This window comes from Chrysemys picta, chromosome 25, assembly GCF_011386835.1.
Source record: "Chrysemys picta bellii isolate R12L10 chromosome 25, ASM1138683v2, whole genome shotgun sequence".
NCBI lineage: Eukaryota > Metazoa > Chordata > Testudines > Emydidae > Chrysemys > Chrysemys picta.
This window is the reverse complement of record NC_088815.1, coordinates 16,181,763-16,202,942: the sequence shown is the minus strand read 5'-3', so window position 1 is coordinate 16,202,942 and position 21,180 is coordinate 16,181,763. Positions and strand designations below refer to the sequence as shown.

General features: G+C 40.7%; 1 protein-coding gene across 7 annotated transcripts in view; it reads left to right on the top strand.

Moving 5' to 3' along the window:
* ARHGEF18 (Rho/Rac guanine nucleotide exchange factor 18) overlaps positions 1–21,180 on the top strand; it is an 85,743-nt gene that overhangs the window by 47,392 nt on the left and 17,171 nt on the right. For 4 of the 7 annotated variants that reach the window (XM_008171589.3, XM_065578289.1, XM_042862014.2 and 1 more), the window contains 9 exons: positions 1,970–2,033; positions 9,079–9,223; positions 10,206–10,318; positions 10,481–10,621; positions 12,097–12,347; positions 13,144–13,269; positions 14,681–14,798; positions 15,238–15,486; positions 19,782–19,858. In XM_008171589.3, coding sequence (XP_008169811.3) covers positions 1,970–2,033; positions 9,079–9,223; positions 10,206–10,318; positions 10,481–10,621; positions 12,097–12,347; positions 13,144–13,269; positions 14,681–14,798; positions 15,238–15,486; positions 19,782–19,858 — 1,284 coding nt within the window. The remainder of the gene's footprint in view (positions 1–1,969; positions 2,034–9,078; positions 9,224–10,205; positions 10,319–10,480; positions 10,622–12,096; positions 12,348–13,143; positions 13,270–14,680; positions 14,799–15,237; positions 15,487–19,781; positions 19,859–21,180) is intronic. The other 3 variants (XM_005279019.3, XM_005279018.3, XM_008171590.3) reach the window with 3 other exon arrangements.

The following is a 21,180-nucleotide window of genomic DNA, read 5'->3' as shown; positions in this document are numbered from 1 at the left end:
AACAAATTTATTTGAACATAAGCTACTCCTGTTCTTATCACCTAAATAGTGTGTTGTATCCAGTGGAGTTACTCTGATTTACACCAGCTAAGAATCTGACCCTATATCTTCAAATCCTTGAATAGTTTTAACTGGTCCAGCTAGTATCCCTTGATGGTTTATGTATGTGTGAGGAAACTGAGGCAGAAATCAAGTATCAGAGGGGTAGCCGTGTTAGTCTGAATCTGTAAAAAGCAACAGAGAGTCCTGTGGCACCTTTAAGACTAACCGAAGTATTGGGAGCATAAGCTTTCGTGGGTAAGAACCTCATTGCATCTGATGAAGTGAGGTTCTTACCCACGAAAGCTTATGCTCCCAATACTTCGGTTAGTCTTAAAGGTGCCACAGGACTCTCTGTTGCTTGAGGCAGAAATGTAGCCTTAGGTAAATCAGCCTAACAAGTCAGTGTTAGATTCACCCTCAGGAATTCCTGGCTCTTTTGAGCCCATTATTTGTTCCTGAAACATTCTATCTCTCTAAAAGCAAATTATGCATATTCTTAATTTTTGGAACCCCTGTTTTTTAATGCCACTGCATAGATAAATAAGTAACACAGCATGGTTGGTCCATGTTTGAGGAGGCTTGCATGAGAGGAGGGAGGTTGATCAGAACAGTTACATGCTAATTATAATCCGAGCTCTGTAGAAATAGTGGTTTCATGTTCTAAACTGTAAAATCTTCTTCTGAATCTTTGCAAGCCATGGCCTTGACTTCTAGCCAAGCAGTTCATTTTTTACTTATCTGTATCGAAATATGCTCATAGGATTCCATATAAGGTTATTGTGTGGTCATAATCAACTATGTATTTGTAAAAAAAAAAAAAAAATGTTAGTCCTTTCTTGTGTTTTAAAACATGGTATTTGAATATTATTTCCTCCTTCACTTACCTATTGAGACTTGCATTCAAATTTAGGGTTTGTTTTTTTTCCCATGTACAACTGCTGACTTCAGAGACCTAAGGCAGAGCAGGGAGTAATATGGGGAAGAACAGAGAGTACAGAACAGCTCAAGTCTTGGCAGTCAAGAGACGAAGGAATCAATTTTCAGCCCAGTCCTGAGGGCAGAATTATTGTTGGTTTTCTACTTTGAATTTTCACATCATCCTGTTTTGTTTTGTTTGTTTGTTTTTTTTAACATGCAAACACTATTGTGCCTATCTTCTGTGCAATAGAATGTTCCATTTGCAGATACAGCTTTCTACAAACTCCAATACATAACCAGGCTCCCACAAATCACTCTTGGAACAAGAGAAAGGAGAGAGAAGTAGGCTGACATAGAACAGAAGACAAAATAAATAATGAAATGCAATGAGACCCCCATAATAATTACCTGCTACAGAAATGTATTTATTTTTCCTGCGTATTGACATCTTGGCTCTTAACAGATTGACCTTTGGACATTGCCCTATTATACGAATGAGGACTTGTCTGTGTGAGAAAGTTGCACTGATGTAATTAAAGTTATGTTTTAAATTGCTTTAACTAAACCTTCACAAAGACCTGTGTAGACACTCTACTTTTGGTTTAAACCAGCTTAAACCAATTAGGAATTGGTTTAAAATAAGCTACCCTTAACCTGAAATAAGTGTCCACATGGGTTTTCGCGGTTTAAATAAAGCTATTTAAATCACATCTTTAAACTGTGCAGCTTTCTGATGTAGGCAAGGCTTAGCCTTGCTTATACTCTGCAAAGCATTCTTAGCATTTATTTGTAATTTTTAAGTCTAGATACATTGTTTTGTTTTAGAATGTGAAAAATTTTAAAAACTTTTTCTACAAAAGCTTTTGCTTTCCTAGTTTAAGTGTAAGGATCCACCTGTAATCTGTAATTCATGATACTGAAAATATGGTTCACTGTGAAATGATGCTCTCATCTTTGTAGTTAAGGGCACCCTTTAAGAATTTTTTTTTATTATTTTTTTCTCCTATAGCAGAAGGATTTGCAACACAGACCTCCTGGATCCCCACAAAGTTCACCCCAGTGCTTTTACCCAGGTTTGTACTAAAGAATGATTGCTGTGCTCAAGGCTTGTCTGTTGAGTTTTATACTTTTTTCTTTAATATGTTTTAGAAACAATATACAGTGTATTATTGAAGGTTAGAAAAGGTCTCGTTTAATAAGATGACTTCATTTTTCCCCATTGGGAATGAGCTAGAAGCGCTTAGAAGTCTCCTATGTGTTTTTATCCGTTTATATTTTTATTCTATTTTATACCTTCTTGCTGTGTAACCTCAAAATATCGCAGTGAAGAAAGATCGATAAGCTAGTTTCTCATTGATTGCCTATTCTCTGGCTTCTGAAAAGACTAGAACTGTGAACTGGAACCTTCATTTTACATCAGATTTTCATAATTGTCTATTAAAAATTTGCCTGCAGCTGGTGCTAGCTAGCAGTCTCTGAGACAAGCAGGCATTAGCCGTCTGAAAGATATATCTTTGTTGTCATAAATTTGGAAAAAGGATTGTGGGGGAAAATATTTGAAAAGAGCAGTTACTTTGAAGTATAAGCTCTGAAATAGCTTTTTGCTATTGCCATGAAGCTTTCAAGCACCGTTATCCAATAGACAAATCATTTTTCTCCCCCACCCTCCCTATGGCTGTGGTGCTGAAGCTGTGCTGAGGCCTTTTGGATCCCACCAAATGGGCATTTTCACCATCACAGAACTTGCTCTCGTCACACAGTCTGTAAGATTCTGCACCTTTGCTCTGAGTTGTTTCTAGAATTTGGATACTAGTGTTTATTTTGAGGTACAGCTATTCTTTTCAATCAGTGATTACATAAAATGCTAACAAGGTGTTCTCCATCTAGTGGGTCACAGTCAGCTCTCTGTGTTAGAACTGTTCTGTGTTTATGCCCATGTAAGTGAGATCACAGTCCAGCCCTGTGTGTGTGTAAATACAATTGTAGGTGGTAGGAGTTGACAGGTGAGTGTTCAGGGGAGAAACAGACTCCTCAGGTTGTAAGATGACTCGGTTGATCATAACAAGGACAAAATTAGTCTCTGCCTGGATGCATTGGTCTCTGTTCAGTTGTGTTACTCACTGAGACGCATTGTAGATGAGGATGTCTGGTATCTGGAGTGCCAGTGTGTGTATGGTAGGTGGTGGCTGACTTGCATTTCAAGGTTTGTTTGTTTTTTTAAACGCTTTTACTGTGGAAACAGCACAGGGGGACTAATTGTTAGAATAAGATAAGTGACTGTTTTTGTTGCCAAGAATGGCTTTGTCTCCTTATGGAGAGGTTTAGAGACTAAAATAGGAAACATGAAAGAATAATGAAAATGGAAAAAGTTAATCCTAGGTCTTGTCGTTGGAACAACTCTGTGGTATACAGTCTGGTCTGGTGTGATGAGCTAACAGCAATCAATGATGACTCTCAGCAGTGTGCAGACAGTGCTAATTGAACTCAGAAAATGACTTTTTCTTTAGTGCAGACTCTGCTAGGTAGACTGAAAAATGGGAACATAGTCAAAAGTAGAAGGACTAAGAAGTTGAAAAGAATAGCTAATGCCATGGGCAGTACATGTCTTTACTCATCGTATACGCTGTATTAAAACAGTAAGTTACATCTAACTGGGCATTTTTTAAAGTGAAAGTAATTTCAAGAGTAGGTCCTAAGATGCAAGGAAACAGCACTGAAGGCCCCAAGATCGGTTTGGCCTTATTGGCATTTAGGAAGATTTTGTGTGTGTTCTGCTTGGTTTTGGCAGTGAAAAGATAAAAGCTGTTGGATTTGCTTATAAATACATATTGAAGGTCTTTTTGGAATGTGGATGTCGGTTCTGAAAGACTATATTAGCCTCTTTAGTACTGTAGCTTTCCTTAAAGGCACTATATCTGCCAGATACGCTTTCGTAAATTTGCAGTCTGAAATTCTCAAGGAAATTGGCATATACGTGAAAATATTACACACTTGGTGAACAAATTTGCTTCTAGCCTGATGGTTCAGCGGACTACCAAAAACCAATTTTTTGCAACCTTCCTTTACCAAATTCTAGTCCTATCTAGTGTGGCATTGGCTTAATGTCTGAAATATTGTTTGTTTAGAAGATGATGGATATACTGCACTTTCAGGGGATGGTTTGTTAGCACTCTTCCTTCTCCAACTTTTATAAAAGGACCAAAGCTATTGCATCAATAAAAAGAAGAAATTCACTTTTAAGCCAGGAAAGTCTGAAGTCATTTTCTCAGTATAGTTCTGGAGTTGCTGTAGAAGACAGCAGGTTGCTGTGAATTGGACCATTCCTGGTTGGTGAAAGCAAGCTGAGAAATACTGTGCCTGTTGTTAGTTGAGGTTGTCATCATTTCCCTGCTGGAGACTGGATGCTCGCTATCCTCAAGGACATTATGAGTCCTCTGCTCAAGAAGCTACCCTTTGACGCTGACCTTGCTAACAATTGACCAGTATCCATCCAATCTTCCTTTTCTGGCAAAGTCACTGAGTTTGTGTCAGGAAGCTCTGGCTTCTGACTGGGCTGTGGAAATCAGTCAGGTTTCAGACTTGGGAATGAGACGCATAGGTTCCATTGGTAGAGGATTTCCTCTTGTTGATGGATGATTCTCTTGGGTCTGTCAGCTGCCTTTGCTACAACTCACCGCTAGGTTTTACTGATACATCTGCACTTCCTAGCGGCAGGGACAGAGTTGCTTGTTCTACTCCTTTCTTCATGAAAGGGTGCTTTTGGGCAGTTTCTCTTTTACCTGGAGGCAGGTCACTGTAGGGGTCTGATTTATTATTCCTTCTGTACGTGGGCGGGAGGAATAGAGGCTACATTGTTTTCAGTATACTGATGATCCTTGGATCTATGTCTCTTGTATGTCAGACTTGGCAGGTACAGTGAAATGAGTGATTTGGTGTCTGTGAGTGGGATGTGGATGATAGGGGCTTGCTGAAGTAATGTTGGTAGGATGTGGGAACCAACCAGGAACGTTAAGGAAGATGACATTGTCCATCCAGAGGAGGCAGCGACCTGTATTAGAGGTTAGCAAGTTCAAGGTTTTATAAAAGAGGGAGTCCCTGGTTGCTTAGATAGCAGCTGAGGCCCAGGGCACTCAGTCATGTGCACCTGACTGTCAGATATGGACCTTGCCTCAGTTATCCACACCTTAGTCTCATGTCACAGTGATGATAGTCGGCATTCTATGTGAGGCTGTACCTTGGGACTGCAAGGAAGCTGAAGTTAATGCAGAGCACTAAGGATTTTTGTTAAGCAGGGTTTCACTCAGGGGACACGTAACCTCTGTAATTTGCACTAGCTGTCTTTTAGCTGCCAGGTGGTGGTCAGGGTTAGTAAACAGCCTTAAGCAGTTTGGGACTTGGCTACCTAGATTAGGCAGCATCACTTCCCAAGTAACACTACCGTGTTTGTGATCACGTGCTCAAGGCAGCACCTCTACTCCATTTTCAGAAAAAAGGGGGTAGCGGCAGTGTTAGGGGAAGGATGTCTGACTTTGGAACTCGCTCCCTGCCTTGTTAGCCTGGAGGGGTTAGACTAGATTTGTTAGCCTGCAGGGGTAGTGCAAAGCCCCCGGCTTTTGATAAAGAATAGTTGTGACTTGATGGTCAAATGAATGTGGATATTCTGTTGTATTTTGGGAGGTGAATACTATGAATCTGTATGGTTTTGGCTCGGTGGCTTCTTTTTGAATTGTATTCTTATTTAAAGGGACCCAGTCAAGTTGAAATATAGTCAGTTAACAAAGGTTAACAGCAATTTCAGAACCTGCACCTGCCAGTGTGTGGTGTTTTACCATCACGCTTTGCTAAATTTTAAAATGCTTTTCTGTCCCTGGTTGTTGTGTGAATGACCCATGCAAACTGGGGGGCTGACCCACTTCATATATGGAGCAGGGACAACACAGTCAAAAGGACTATATACAAAATGCTTCATATATGCAGTGTAAACAAATTGAGAAAAATAACTGTTGTTGTCTTTCAGTGGTAGTGATCTTAGGGGCTACATATAAAAATAGCAAGTGAAAAAACTCCTTACAAAAGTGAGTGTGTAGGTTTTTTTTTTTTTTTTTTTTTTAATGTTGATGGCCCGTTTCGTTCTGGTAACTATCTGGAGCCATGGCTATGTATTTGTTAAAATATATAAAATCTTTGCAATGCTAGCTTCTTTCTTTTTTTGCAATCCTTTATAATGGGTTGATTGCCTTTTCTGAAATGTTGTTTAAACAAGATTGTTTGTTTGTAGGCTTTAAATTGATGCTATTAAAGATTTACTTTAATTGGTAAGGTGGACTGTAATTAAATTGAACTTGCTTCTTTCTCCCCACACTTTTGCAATACTTTTTCTATATATGTGGGCCCCTTGTTTTGACAGATGAAAATCCAATGGCTCAGTACTACAAACTCAACACATCTTTGAAACCTAGAATTATTCGAGTGAGATTCTAGTTATATAGTAAAATGATGAGAGATGCAAAGGCTCACGATATTAATACATGCCCAGGTGACATTCTTTACTAATGAGGTATTGTGCTAGTGTGTTGAATCTGGGCAATATCACTATGAGTAGGGATCTAATTACCGTAACCTTTTTGTGTAGAAATCATAGAGAGATGGGTTGCAATGATATATTTTAATGCACCCTTCAGAACTGTGGTTCTCAACCTGGGGCTGGAGGGCTGTGAGCAGGTTTCAGGGGGATCCACCAGCCATGGCGCGTATTAGACTTGCTAGGACCCAGGGCAGAAAGCCAAAGCCCTGCCACACAGGACTGCAGCCCCGGGACCCCAACACCCGGGGCTAAAGCCGAAGCCTGAGCAACTTAGCTTCTCAATGCCCACTGTGGCGTGGGTGGCTGGGCAGTTGTCCTGCTTGCTACCCTCTAACACCAGTTGTTGTGGGCCATGAAGTTTTTATAGCCTGTTGGGGGGGCTATAAAAGAAGGAAGTTGAGACCCCTATTTCAGAATCTTGTTCCAAGTGGCATTGTCAGGACATAAGTAGAGCCCAGTGTCTCGCCACTCCCCCCAGAATAGAAGCCTGACCTTCTAAAGTGTGCAACATCAAAGACACTGTTACTTAATGGAAGGTCACCACTGTCTTAAAATAAGACTTTTGAGAAGATGCAATTCACCTGGAACCTGAATTTCAAACGCCCGTGATACTCTCAGAAGGGATACTCATTTTTGGGGCTCTCTTGAGTGATTGTTAACGTGATCTTATCAAGGCTTAGTTGCAAATTTGTTACTTAAGTGAACAGAAGATCAGTTTGCAGTTGCCATGTTGGTGCTGTGGACTAGCAGATGTATGGGTCTCCATCAGCGACATTCAGGACTGCTGAAAATCAGATTCAAGCTGTTTGTTCTAGATAAAAACTCCAAACACTGAGCCTCTAGACACAGAACATCTCTTTAATTCTCGCTTTTTGTTATGATCACAGCATTAAAATATTATGTTCATGATAACAATAAAATGATCTTCCCACGGACTTTAATCAGGGTTTGATACAAACCAGCTGGCTTTGTAGGCCAACATTTAGCAATAAATGGCACATTTTCTCATGAAAGGCTGGATCTTGCCACCTCTTAGGCACTTAGTCCACTGAAGCCAGTGGAACTCTTCCTATGATCAAGTGTTTGTGGGATTGGGTCCTAATACTGAAATTGATTTTGTATTTAAAGACTTGTAGCCTCTTCCTCTGAAGAGGCATTCAGTAGCCATTGGCCCTCCTCGCGTGGAAGTCAATAAAACAATACACAAGGGGAAATCTCTGGCATTTGTATATTCACTGGAATAGCAAGTTGAACATGATCCATCTGCTGCTTAGCTGAACACTAATTTCTGTAGCCTGGAGTAATAAAGTCTGTACTTTCATTGCGGTGTTTTGGTAGCTTCACCAATCGAAAGACTGATTTATACATGTCACCAGAACTGCAAGATGGAATTAAAGCCCCATTCTATGCACATATTAGTGATTAAATTTAATAATCCCTGGTTTTTAAAAACTTTACCCATATATCTGTCCTTGGCATCATCATGCTCCCCATTTGGTGGAATTTGTGCTGCTCCCTTCCTCCCTTGAGTTCCCTTCATGAGCTTTCCACCTCTCCTCTTCTGGCTTTTCTTTCTGGGAGTCAACTCTCTTCCTGCCCCTCTCATTTCAGCAGAGCACTCCTGTGGGTATTAAGAGCACTTGGAAGAAAGGGCAGCTGCAGATTTAATCAGCGATGTGAAGTTTTAAAGATTGTGTCTGGCTGGTTTCTCCACCTATGACTTTTCTAAAATCATTATGAAAAATAAGATTAAATTAATGCATTTCGTCTCCAGTTCCTTATTTTACATTGCAGGCATTAATACTAAAAAAAATTATATCTATTACAGGCTTCCATGCATTGTATAATAGTGATTATAGGTTTAAATATCTTTCCAGTTTGCAGTCTGTATAGATTTTAAAAGAATTGAAAAGTTGAAGTATTAAAATTCAGTTTAGCTGTGGTATCTGTTAGTGTGTGTATAAATCACTGGGTAGCAATAAGCATGTCCGAGAACTGTTGGGTTTTTTTGTGATCTGAGATTTTTCTTGTTTGACATGAAATGTTCTATGCCCTTGTACAACAGAGTGCGAATAATTGTGTGTAGATTATGGTGTTTTACTAAAGGAGAAGATACTTTGTAATTTCCACACTAAATGGGCACAGCAGGGACCAATTTCCTGCACTTCAGACCTGCTGATTTAGCCAATACAGTGCGTTAAGTGGCAGCTAGAAGGATCACAAGGTAGTATAAAAACAGTGCATCTGTGGGGCCACTTTACTGCCCTAAATCGTAGGGCAGCCAGTGGCAAGCATGGGGAATCCAAATTCAAAAAGCAGTGGCAGAAACAACACAATGCCAGCTCCCCCAGAGCTGTCTTTTTGTAGCTCTTTTTCAAGAAAATGGAATGAGAATGTCTTTTTGGACAATGAGCTCTTGACATCCAAGATCTTGTCTGCTCTCCAGCCACGTTCAGAGAGGAGGGGTTTGAGAGCAGGCAATTTGCAGTGTGCTCCTCACTTTTTGAGCACCAATTCAGTTTTTGCTTCTGTAGCAGCCTCTCTGAAGGAGCAGCCCCGAAGTGCCCTTCTGGGATCGGATGGCACCCCAGTTCTGTCTCGGCATCTCGGCATGACTATCACCCAAAGAGGAAATTCGTCGTCTGCATTGAATACTGCTGTTTCTGTTAATAAATTTGGGTAAGTAGACAGCTTCTCTTTTAAGCCACTTTGTTTTTCCTACTGTACCTGTAAAAACAGTTACAGAACTAAATCCCTTTCAAATGAAGGACATGCATTTATTGCAAGCTGTAGAGAGTATTAGATGAACCCTTACTGCTGAATTGCATTGAGAAATGCTCTCCAAATGGACAGCTGTTTGTTTCTTTGTGAAGCTGCAAAGTCTCTGTAGTTCCTTTCTGCTATAGATAAAATACCATGGATTATGGTGAAATTTGGATTGTGGTATTTGAGTACCCTTGCCCAAGCTTTATTGTCCATCTAAGTCTTTTGCCATTAGGTCTCTGGAAACCTAGGAATAGTTTCTTAGCCTGAATTTTTTGGGCCAAGTAGTGTAGTTGACAATGCTGTTTAAATTGAAACAGTCCCCTATTTTAATCAAGGGATATTTCAAAGCTATGTATCACATTTTTGTTTGCCACAATTATGTCCTCCATATATGTTCCATTTTATGCATCCGAAGAAGTGGGCTGTAGCCCACGAAAGCTTATGCTCAAATAAATTTGTTAGTCTCTAAGGTGCCACAAGTACTCCTGTTCCTTTTACAATTATGTGTCATCTTACTGTTGGAGCTGTTAGTTTTGACCCTACATAGGGAATACAGTGCCCCGTCCAGTTCATCAACATAAAATTAGGTGCTTTTAAGGTGTAGTACCAAAAGTTGTACAAGAGGTGATTGGTCAAGAGAAGAGAATAAGGGACTTTTAATTTAAACTGGAAATGTATCTATCGAGTTTCAATGTTTATTACCAAATTGCATTTGACTATTTCATGTCAAAAAGCGAGGATAGTCTTTGTGTTTGTTCTAACAAATTAGCTCCATAATAAAGGAAGAGTGCAAATTAAAATGGTTTGTTACAGATAATTTAGTTGTGCTTTTCTCTCAAAAAATTAATATTCTATGTTAAAGTAACACAGTTGTATAATTTTTTTGGCTATTTAGACCAATCACAGGAGAAATGGATGAAGGGGATTCGGGATTTATAAAATTTAAGCAGACATCAGATGATGTTGTCTCACTTGCACCTTCAACAGCAGAATCCATTTTTCTGGAAGGTATGGAACTTCTGTCTTTTGAGGATTTCCTGCTGTGGTTTTTACAAATTGAGTCTCAGAGAGACTATTGAAATGTTTTAACTCCTTTTGATGTTCATAAAAGTTATTGGCGGATATGTCCAGGGCATAATGTTAGTTAAATGGAATGTGCTTTTGATCTAGATGTATACTTTCCCTCTCTGAGAAGTGAGATAGAAACAGATGCTCATGAGTTTGAGGCAGAATCTTGGAGTCTCACAGTGGAACAGTCTTATGCAAAGGAGCAAAAGAGAGCAGTTATGAAAAGGCAAGATGTCATTTATGGTAAGAACAATTTATTTCTGTCATTTACATAGTGCTTCTATTTTAAAATGTCTCCTATTACTATTTTGACTAGTATAATAGGATTCAGTGATTTCACTGCCTCCCTGTTTTCCCTTGTGCTTAGAAGCCAGGATTGTGTGAAGATTTCCCCTTTTCTACCCCTGGACGTGCTGTGTACTTGGGTTCTGATTTGTTACATTGTGGTGTTCAGATTGCTAATGTAAGCTGTAAATTCCACCTATCAAACAAGGCACTATCCATAGCCACCATCTTGAGCCATGATCTGAAGATGATGTAATCTAATCAGGGTCAAACTTGGTCACTACTTGGTTGGAAGATTTCCCTGGAAAGCGTCGGTCCCCTAGTAGAGCAGTGATCTTTCCTCAGTACTGATCCAGTGCCCCAGAATGGTGTTTTTATGCACACCAGTGTGGCTGAAGGCACGATCCTTCTAATGAGACCTAAACTTAGGACTCCATGTTCTTAAGGATCCCATGGTTCCTTTTGCAAGAGTAGGCTTGTCAGCCCTGTTGTCCTGGCCAAATTGCAACCTATAATCCTAGAACTCCCTCTAGGGTTTTAATTGGATTATAAGGAGTCTTCATTTCTCCTTTCAAGAAGTGTTTCCGGTTCAGAATGCTAGCCCGATTCCAGTCCAGAGATGAATGAAATTATTTTTTTTTATCCTGAAGTTCTTCACAAATTGCGTGAATAGGGATTATTATTGCTGTCGACATTGATTACTGTTTCTGCGCTGCATACTTCAAAATGTTTACAGCTGCTTCATAATGCAGACTACAGAGTTTTAGACAGACTAGAGAATTTAGCTGTCAGATTTGCACAGTCCTCAGTTGTGTTGCATACCCAGCTTTGAGCTGATCTGTGGAAAGTCTTTAGCACTACCATGCTGGTATATTGCCGCTATAGTCCTTGGCACGTACTGGTGATGCTGCTTTATTACTGTCTGGGAGAAATCCAAAAGCATCATAAATGAGTTTTCCTTAGGCACAGGGTGGCTTCCGTAGCTGTGAGAGCATCTCATGTCCCATGTTTCTATTCTAATGAGATGTTTAGATTACAGTAGTTCAAGGTCTCCTAAGCTTTGACTTGAATCATAATAGAAGCTGTCAGTCTTCACCTGACCACTGTAAAAGTAAGGCTTTTTTATGGATACTGAAAGCACTCCCTCAGAGGAATGCACAAACTTCACAGCATCCAACACACAACAGTATAATATCGTCTGTCAGTTTCTCTTGCCAGTAGGAAGTGGTGGGTGTGTGTTATAAATTCAGAATGAAGTAAAATAGCTGAGCTGTTGATGCCCATCGTTATTTCAATGCTGCCTTTGCTAGCAACATGCACCAGAAGTGCGGTAAGTGGCTTGCGATGGCTGCTGACTTTCACAGCCTGCTGTGCTAGATGCTTGGCCAGCCGCTGCCTAACATTTCTAAACGACTAACATTTTTTCTCTCCAGAGCTCATGCAGACTGAAATGCATCATGTCCGAACACTGAAAATCATGCTGAAGGTGTACTCCAAAGCACTGAGAGAGGAGCTGCAGTTCACGAACACTGTCATCAACAAAATCTTTCCTTGTGTGGATGAATTGTTGGAGTTGCATGGGCAATTCCTGTTTCAATTAAAGGAGCGACGGAAGGCGTCCTTGGAGGAAGGCAGTGACCGGAATTACATTATCCAGAACATTGGCGACCTCTTGGTACAACAGGTGTGAACTAAGCTCTAATAACGTTAGTTAACGCTGTATTTAACTTCTCAGAACTGAACTGTAATATTGAAGTTGGGTTGTGTAAAGTTTGAATGTAGTGGGCCCTTGACAAAACACTGGGTTTAAAGTGCTCCTTCCAATACCACGTTTGTCTTTGGCTTCCAGAAATGCAGCTGGTCCCTAATCGTGTGAAATGTTGAACATTTCCTTTGTGTATTTATGCACAACATGGCATGCTCCTGGGAAGGGCATGGTGCTGCTTCTTGTCCACTCCAAAATTAAAGCAGCACACCACTGAAGTTCTTCAAAGGAGAATCCTCACATCCCTCCTGAACACAGCTTTCCTGCATCAATTGCCGACCCTCTTGGGTTATAAAGACCCTTGCTGTAGCTGGCCTTCCCTTTTTTCAGCTACTCTATATGCTCTCCTTCACTTGGAATGATGCAACAGAAACTGTCTTACATCACCACCAATTTGATGTCCCCCTCGCCCTTTCCAGCTCCAAAAAAGCTCTGAGTTGGAGTCCCAGAAGCTCTTACTCACTTTGTTGTCTTTCTGCCAGGAGTAAGTGAATATTTGGGTACATCGCTGTGTCTGAGCCACTCCACTTTGCTCAATCTCTCCTATTTCTGGTGCAGGAGAAGAAGCTGGAATAGCAAAGAAATTTGACCCCAAAAGCCAATCAGCACAAAGCCTAATTAAACCCAAGAGTGTTATACTAGCCAAGCTCTCTAGGAGTAACTGGCTGCATTTTAAACTGGCTAATTTAATGTCCTTCCTCATGTTTCCAATTAGTTTTCAGGCGAAAGTGGAGAGAGAATGAAAGAAAAATACAGTATGTTCTGTTGTGGTCACAATGAAGCCGTCAGTCACTATAAGGACCTGCTGCAGAGCAGCAAGAAGTTCCAAAACTTAATAAAGGTAAAAAACCCAGCCAGTGACCCAGTCTGTCCCATTTCCAAAGAGCAAAATATCTCTGATTTCTTGGGTTTGGTTTTGAACCAGTCTTAAAGCTGAAAGGAGTGTGAGCTTGTTACTTGGCTGGTTCCTTCTCTCTGTGTTACAGATGAACCATGAGCAGTTTGCGTGTAACAAAGGCCACCAAGAGAACTACCGCTCTAGAGAGGCCTGGTGGATAGAGCACTGGACTGGGTCTCAGGAGACCTAGGTTCTATTCCTGGCTCTGCCACTGGCTTGTTATGTGACCTTAGGCAAGTTGCTTCACCTGTCTGTGCCTCAGTTTCCTCATCTCTAAAATGGGGATAATCATTCTTTGAGATCTACCATAAAAAGCGCTGTATAAGAACTAGGTACTATTGTTCTAGTTTTGCCCACTATGACATATCTCCAGAATCAAGAGACTGGCTCCAGGGCATGTCAGTCTCTTGTGCACTGGAATGTGCAGCCTAACATAGGTAGAACAAAAGAAGCTGCTATATGGAAACATTTAACTATAGCCAGTTTGTAAGGAGTTCACCTGAATCTTAGAGGAACATTGCACGGTCCAGATGGATGAAATTTTCTAAATCCTAGAGGTCAGTAATTCTGAGTATTTCCCACTATTGTTCTAAATTCTAGATCTTCTTAGGTGGTGTCTTTTAAAGGGGACAATTCATTACTGTCAAGAATTTAAATAATGAGTTTAAAAGTGCAGTGCATTCTGTTTCCTGCGAAGAGAGGATCCATGAATCTGTAATCCATTATGCTGCCAGAATCCCAGAGTACCTGGAATCGTACTGACCGTTGGGGTTCTGATGCTTTCATTCATAAGTGGATCTGTACTTATTAGCATTAAACTCCAGAAACCCTGGTAAAGGAGACACCTATACATCATTCAGTAGCAAGTGTAATTCAGTTCAATTATATTGTTGAACCTGATTAGAAGATGTTTATAAATATATGTTTTAAAAGTGGGCATATTATAAAAGAAAAAAGAAAATCCATCGTTAAATGGGAAATCCAACAATTTGAAGTTGGATTTTGCTCTGCTTTGGTCCAGGTCTGTGTTGCACTAGCTGTAAATAACATTTAAAACCAAATTTTTCCTGTGATGCAAGTCAAAATAACAACTTTGGTTTGCTGGGTGCAAGAGGTGCCTATTGCTAGTTTGTGATTGACACTAATGGGGCTGTGGTGCAAGAATAGCCACAGTGTCATGTAGTCAATGGAGATCTTGTTGCATAAAAGAGAAATGTCAAGAGGTAAGGAATGTGTAATTGGGGGTGGGGAGGAGACGGAGGGCTATCTCAAATGCAGGTTGTATCACAACATGCAGTTTATGCCACGTAGAGTTGTCTAACCACTTGCTCGTTTTTTGTTTTTTGCTCCCTAGAAAATAGGTAACTCTCCTATTGTGAGGAGACTTGGTGTCCAGGAATGCATCCTCCTAGTCACTCAACGCATTACGAAGTACCCAGTGCTGGTGGAGCGTATTATTCAGAATACAGAAGGTATATGGGGTGCCCTGTAATACCTGCCCCCCCTGCCCTGGCTGTCTTCCTTTGCACCACCCTCTTCTAAACATGGAGGGTTGTCTGGGACTCCCTTTAGGCTCTGCCGCTTCACTCCTTTATCAGTTGAAGGGTTGTTATTGAGCCACAAAAATCACAGGCTCAGGGGCAGCATTAGATTTAACTCTAAAGACAAGAAATCTTGGTGTTTTAGCCTCTTAGTTTGATCAGAATTTGATGCTTTGGCTTTTTTCGGACTTTATGCTACAAAGAAACACTTTGAACTCCTAAGCACAGAGCCTGTCACATTAGGTGATGTTTGGGATTTGTTTAGAAGGGGCATTGTGTGTCCTGGAAATCTAAATAACTTTCATTTTATGAATTATTTCCTTAATTTCTGTAGCAAAGTCAGACTAACCAACACTCTGCCTCTTTATAGCTGGCACTAAGGATTATGAAGATCTGTCCCAGGCACTCAGTTTAATTAAGGACATGATCACTCATGTAGATGCCAAGGTAAATGAGTGTGAGAAGAGGCAGCGTCTTAGAGAGATTATGTACAAAATGGAGCTGAAATCATCAGGGAAATTCAAGAATGGGCTGCTCTTCCGGAAGAATGACATGGGGCAGCGGCAGCTCCTGCTGGATGGGATGCTGTTCTGGAAAGCCGCATCAGGGAGGCTCAAAGGTAAATAAAAGAGCTGAAAAGGGGGAAAAACACAACTGGAAAACAAGATTTCCATTTGTTTGTTACTGATGGATTGAGTAGAAAGTCAGATGATGATGATAACCTGCTAGTTTCATAGGGTCCTGGAGGAAATAGCACTTGTTCTATTCCTGACTTGTCAAATAAGCAACTCTGTAATGGTACACGATAAGTTCCTTATGCAGTTTGCTTATAATCTGCCCAATTCAAATGGGAGATCTTTAGATAGATGACAAGGTGTTGAGTCAAACCTTCTTAGACTCCTGTGAAAAGACATTATCTTGTGCGAGCTCCGGTTCACACTTTGAAAAATTGTCATGTCAACCTCATGACACCTTCCTTCCACCAACTGACTGACTGGTCAGAAAATCAAAATGGCTTCCATAAGCTGAACATGTTAACCACTTGTTTGCTGAAGAGTACAAGGGGAGAGCCTCATCGGCTCATCTCATGTAGCCAGAGGTATCTGGTGCCTGTGGATTTCACACAGTTCCATAAGATTTTGCTCTGGGACAGAGGCATGTTCCCTCTTGAGCCGATTGGGTTTATGTGTTAACCTGTGCCTCAGGAGAACTTTTCATCTTCAGAACTCTGCAAATATTTTAATGTGTTCCTTTTGTATTCCTGCAAAAAGTGCATTTGATCGGGCTGTGTATGTGACCATTGCAAATTTAAAGGAATAATGTACCTGATATTGCAATGCTGACCATATGAAAGGCCTGTTGAACAGTGTTTAGAATAGTTGTGAATAGTTAGCAAGTATTTCCACTTTTTCCACTTACCTTAAAATTTTTGCTTCTTTAAACCTAAGCTTTTCTTTGGGATGGAGGTCCATAATCATAATGCATTAGAAATAACTACATGGAGCTGCAGATAGGTGTCTAATCTATATCTGATCTTCTGATATAGGCAGTGCCTATCACTAGTATCTGAGAGCAATAAGTATGATCAATGCCCTATGTATTTGATGTTGCCAAAGAATTTGCTTTGGAATCCACCTGGTTGCAGAACCTGCTCCAGAATCTAAGCTTTCCTTATTTACAAAGATTGTTGTGGTAGAAATGACCCTTACACTCAGGTCATGTTTTTAAGCAATGCAGTAACAATGGCTCTGTGGGGTGATCTACTCCATTCCTCTCAATAGGTTTTAAATCTCAACCCCAGCTAATTACAGTTAAATGTCAATATTCTTAATTACTTCACTACTGATCACTTTAACAGAAACCTGCTGATCTTATCCCAGGATCCCAAACTGCCTAACATGCCTTCTTAGGGACAAAAGCCCCTGCTAGTCAGCCTCTGACTTGACCCATGACAGTTAAGTGGTTTTGCTTTTTAGTCCTAAGTGGATCACAGGATCTGGTACAAGAGGTGAATATAGTTGAACCGCTCGATAATAGTGACCATAATGTAAATAAATTTAACATCCTTGTAGGGGAAAAAATGCCAAAGAAACCCACCATGGCTGCATTTAATTTTAAAAAAAGGGGAACTACACATAAATGAGGTTAAACAGTAATAAAGACAAACTGCCTGCAAACTGCATGGAGGCTACTTGAAAACCCCATAATGGAGGCTCAAACTAAACATCTTACCCACCCATCCCCTGCCCCCAAACAAAAAGTAAGAGAACAAAAAAATGCCACTATGGGTAAACAGCAGAGTAAAAGAGGCAGTTAGAGGCAAAAAGGCATCCTTTTAAAATTGGAAGTCAAATCCTAGAGAGGACAGTAGAAAGGAGCATAAACTCTGGCAAGTCGAGTATAAAAGCGTAATAAGGTAGGCCAAGAAAGAATTTGAAGAGTAACTAAGGACACACTAACTATTAGCAAAATTTTTTCAAAGTACATCAGAAGGAGAATGTCTGCCAAACAGTCAGTGGGGCCACTGGACGATGGAGGTGCTAAAGGAGCACTCAAGGAAGACAATAGTGCTGCAGAGAAGCTAAATGAATCCTTCATATCGTACCAGTGCAGAGGGTATAGGAAAATCCCCATACCTGAGCATTCTTTTTAGGTGACAGATCTGAGGCCTGGTCCACACTAACCCCCCATTTCGAACTCAGGTATGCAAATTCAGCTACGTTAATAATGTAGCTGAATTCAAAGTACCTTAGTTCGAACTTACCGCAGGTCCAGACACAGCAGGCAGGCTCCCCCGTCGATGCCGTGTACTCCTCTCGCCGAGCTGGAGTACCGGCATCGACGGCGAGCACTTCCGGGATCGATTTATCGCGTCAAGACAAGACGCGATAAATCGATCCCAGAAGATTGATTGCTTACCTCCAGGTCCGGCGGTAAGCAAAGTGTAGACCTACCCTAAGGAACTGTCCCAGCTTGAGATGTCAGTAGAGGAAGTTTTGGAACTAATTGCTCAATTCAGCAGGAATAAGTCACCAGGACCAGATGGTATTCACCCAAGAGTTTTGAAGAAACTCAGATATGAAACTGCAGAACTACTAACTGTGGTATTTAACCTATTGGTTAAATCAGTCTCTGTACCAGATGACAGGCGGATAGCTAATATGACACCAATTTTTAAACAAGGCTCCAGAGGCGATCCTGGCAATTACAAGCCAGTAAGTCTGACTTCAGTACCAAGCAAATTGGTTGAAACTATAGTAAAGAACAGAATTATCAGACCCAGAGATGAACATGGGGGAAGAGCGAACACCACTTTTGTAAAGGGAAATCATGCCTCAGCAATCTATTAGAATTCTCTGAAGGGGTCAAGAAGCATGTGGACAAGGGTGATCCAGTCAATGTAGTGTACTTGGGCTTTGGAAGATTGGAAACAAGGGGTAGGAATAAATGGTGAGTTTTCACAATGGAGAGAGGTAAAAGGTGGGGTCCACCAAGGATCTGTACAGGGACCTGTGGTGTTCATGCCTTTTTCCAGATAATTTGTGAATATGATGAACTTAAGTGGCAAAATTTGTAGACAATACAAAATTACTTGGATAGTAACGTCCAGAGTTAACGGTGAAGATTTACAAAGGGATTTCATAAAGCTGGATGGCTGGACAAGAAAATGGCAGATGAAATTCAATGTTAAGTGAAAAGTAAGGAATCCCAACTATATGTACAAAATGATGGGGTCTAAATTAGCTGATACCACTCAAGAGATTGTGAAGTCCTCGTGGCTGGGTCCCTGAAAACATTCGCTCAATGTGCAGCAGCAGTCAAAAAAGCTAACAGTGTTAGGAACCATTAGGAAAGTGATAAATAGACAGAACTATCATAATGCCACTATATAAATCCATGGTCCACCCACACCTTGAATACTACGTGCAGTTATGGTCATCCCATCTCAAAAAAACTATATTAGAATTGGAAAAGGTACACAGAAGGGCAATGAAAATAATTAGGGGTATGGAACATCTTCCATGTGAGGAGAGATTAAAAAGACTGGGACTGTTCAGCTTAGAAAAGAGATGACTAAGGGAGGATATGACAGAGGTCAATAAAATCATGAATGGTGTGGAGAAAGTGAATAAGGAAGTGTGTTTACCCCCTTCACATAATTTCATCATGTAACCCTAGTTCTTACGTTAATAGGCAGCAGGTTTAAAACAAAGAAGGAAGTCTTTCTTTCCACAATGCACAGTCAACGTGTGGAACTTGTTGGTAGGGGATGTTGTGAAGGCCAAAAGTTATAACTGGGTTAAAAAAAGAATTAGATAAATTCATGGTGGACAGGTCCATCAATGGCTATTAGTCAAGATGGTCAGGGACGCAACCCTGCTCTTGATATCCTTGGCCCTCCAACTGCCAGAAGCTAGGACTGGACGACCGTATCACTTGATAATTGCCCTGTTTTGTTCATTCCTGCTGAAGCATCTGGCACTGACAACTGTCAGAGACAGGATACTGGGCTAGATGGACCGTTGGTCTGAGCCAGTAGGCCTTTCTTATGACCAATATAAAATAAATAACACAAGGGCTACTTTACTGCCTATATTCATTTTAGTAAAAGCATCCATTTGTTGTTTATTTAAAATGAAGCTGCAGAAAATGAGAGTCCTTGCCACATAATTGAGGTCTAACTTGGTACGGAGTACACAGGGCTTTGATTATAATCCATCCAGGTAGGCTGCATCACAAAGTGGCTCATCACAATGTAGAATAGTACTGAAAGGCTTCTGGTACCAGAACATTCTCTGTAAAACATCTGCACTGTTTGACATTTACACTGTATTGTTCACTCAAGTGGTTGCTTGTCTGCATCAAGTCTTTTGGCTTTAAAACCATTTCATTTTTCTCCTCTTGCCTTGGTAGATATTCTGGCTGTCCTGTTAACTGATGTACTTTTGCTGTTGCAAGAAAAGGACCAAAAATATACTTTTGCATCTGTGGTATGTATTTTTCTGCTTCATTAAAATATTCATATTCAGTCACAATATTCATGAAAGTGACAGTGACGTAAAAGAAGAATGTTGGTAGTGGTATTCATATTAAATATGTATATTATGGTAGTGATCAAGCTCCCCCATTGAGATCGAGGCCTCATTGTGCTGGGGGACTGCACAAACATGCCTGACTGGTCTATAGAATTCAGACCCATATACCAGCTAATATGGAGACTCCGTCTCTGTGGGCTGGGAATCTGTCAGCACTGGAAGTGCACGTGTCATTGTACATACTAGAAACAGAAGAGTAATGAGAGCGGAGTTTGTTCTAAACTAACGTCGCCTTGTGAGCTGCAGGAGCACCCACTTAGAAGAATCAAAAAGAGAAAATATCTGAAAGAAAAATAGGATTAGAAAACAAACCAGGTATCTTGGGGTCACATAAGCAAAACCTGGTTCAGCCCCAGAACTTTTCTTGGTACGGAACTACTAACCCAAGCAAACTCTCTCACTTTCTGTGGCATTGAGCACTGTTCTGTGTTCTTTTCACTGCTCCCCGTATTGCTGAGTTCTGTCCTGGGTTGTGTATGCTGGCAGCATATGAGGAAGTGTGCTAGAACCCTGCTTTGAAAGGCCCCGATAAACAGACCTTTAGAGAAGGGGGAGACTGCTGCTCAGCTCTCCTTCAGTGTGTTAATTTGAGGCTTGATGAAGGAAAAAACCCTGCCATGTCATCTGGGGAAATGGTAACCTGTGACTAGGGTAGCCTCCGAACTGCTGGCAACTGAGATTTTCTTATGTAAACGTAATGAGCACTAACCCATATGTAATTACTGCAGCAATTCGGAGCACTGGTGGATTCACTTGTTTTTCAGGGCCTTTCCTAGTGGTTCTTAGGGCAGTTTGTTAGTGAAGGACAGACGTGTACATTTGGAACTGACCAAAGTTCAGTTGTGACTGTAACAGGATTTACTAATTACAATTTTGAAAGGGTTTTTTTTTTATTTTAAATCATTATTTACTTTGTCCTGATATTTTTCAACATATCAAGACTGGGGCTGAATTTCCCTGGCAAACGTATCACTTGACTTCAATGGGATTTAAGCAAGTACTTAAAATTTTAAGCATATTCCTATGATTTCTGGGTAGAGGTATTTTTCTTGAATTGGGGTGTCTAATTGTAAAGTTGCTGCACCGGGGCTTTTACATCATATTCATCCATTCATGACAACACACACACAGTTTGACTTTTATAGCACTGGAGTAGAGTGGAGTATTTGCTTCTGGTCTGTTTCCCAAAACATACTCATTCAGGTTGAATGTTAAAC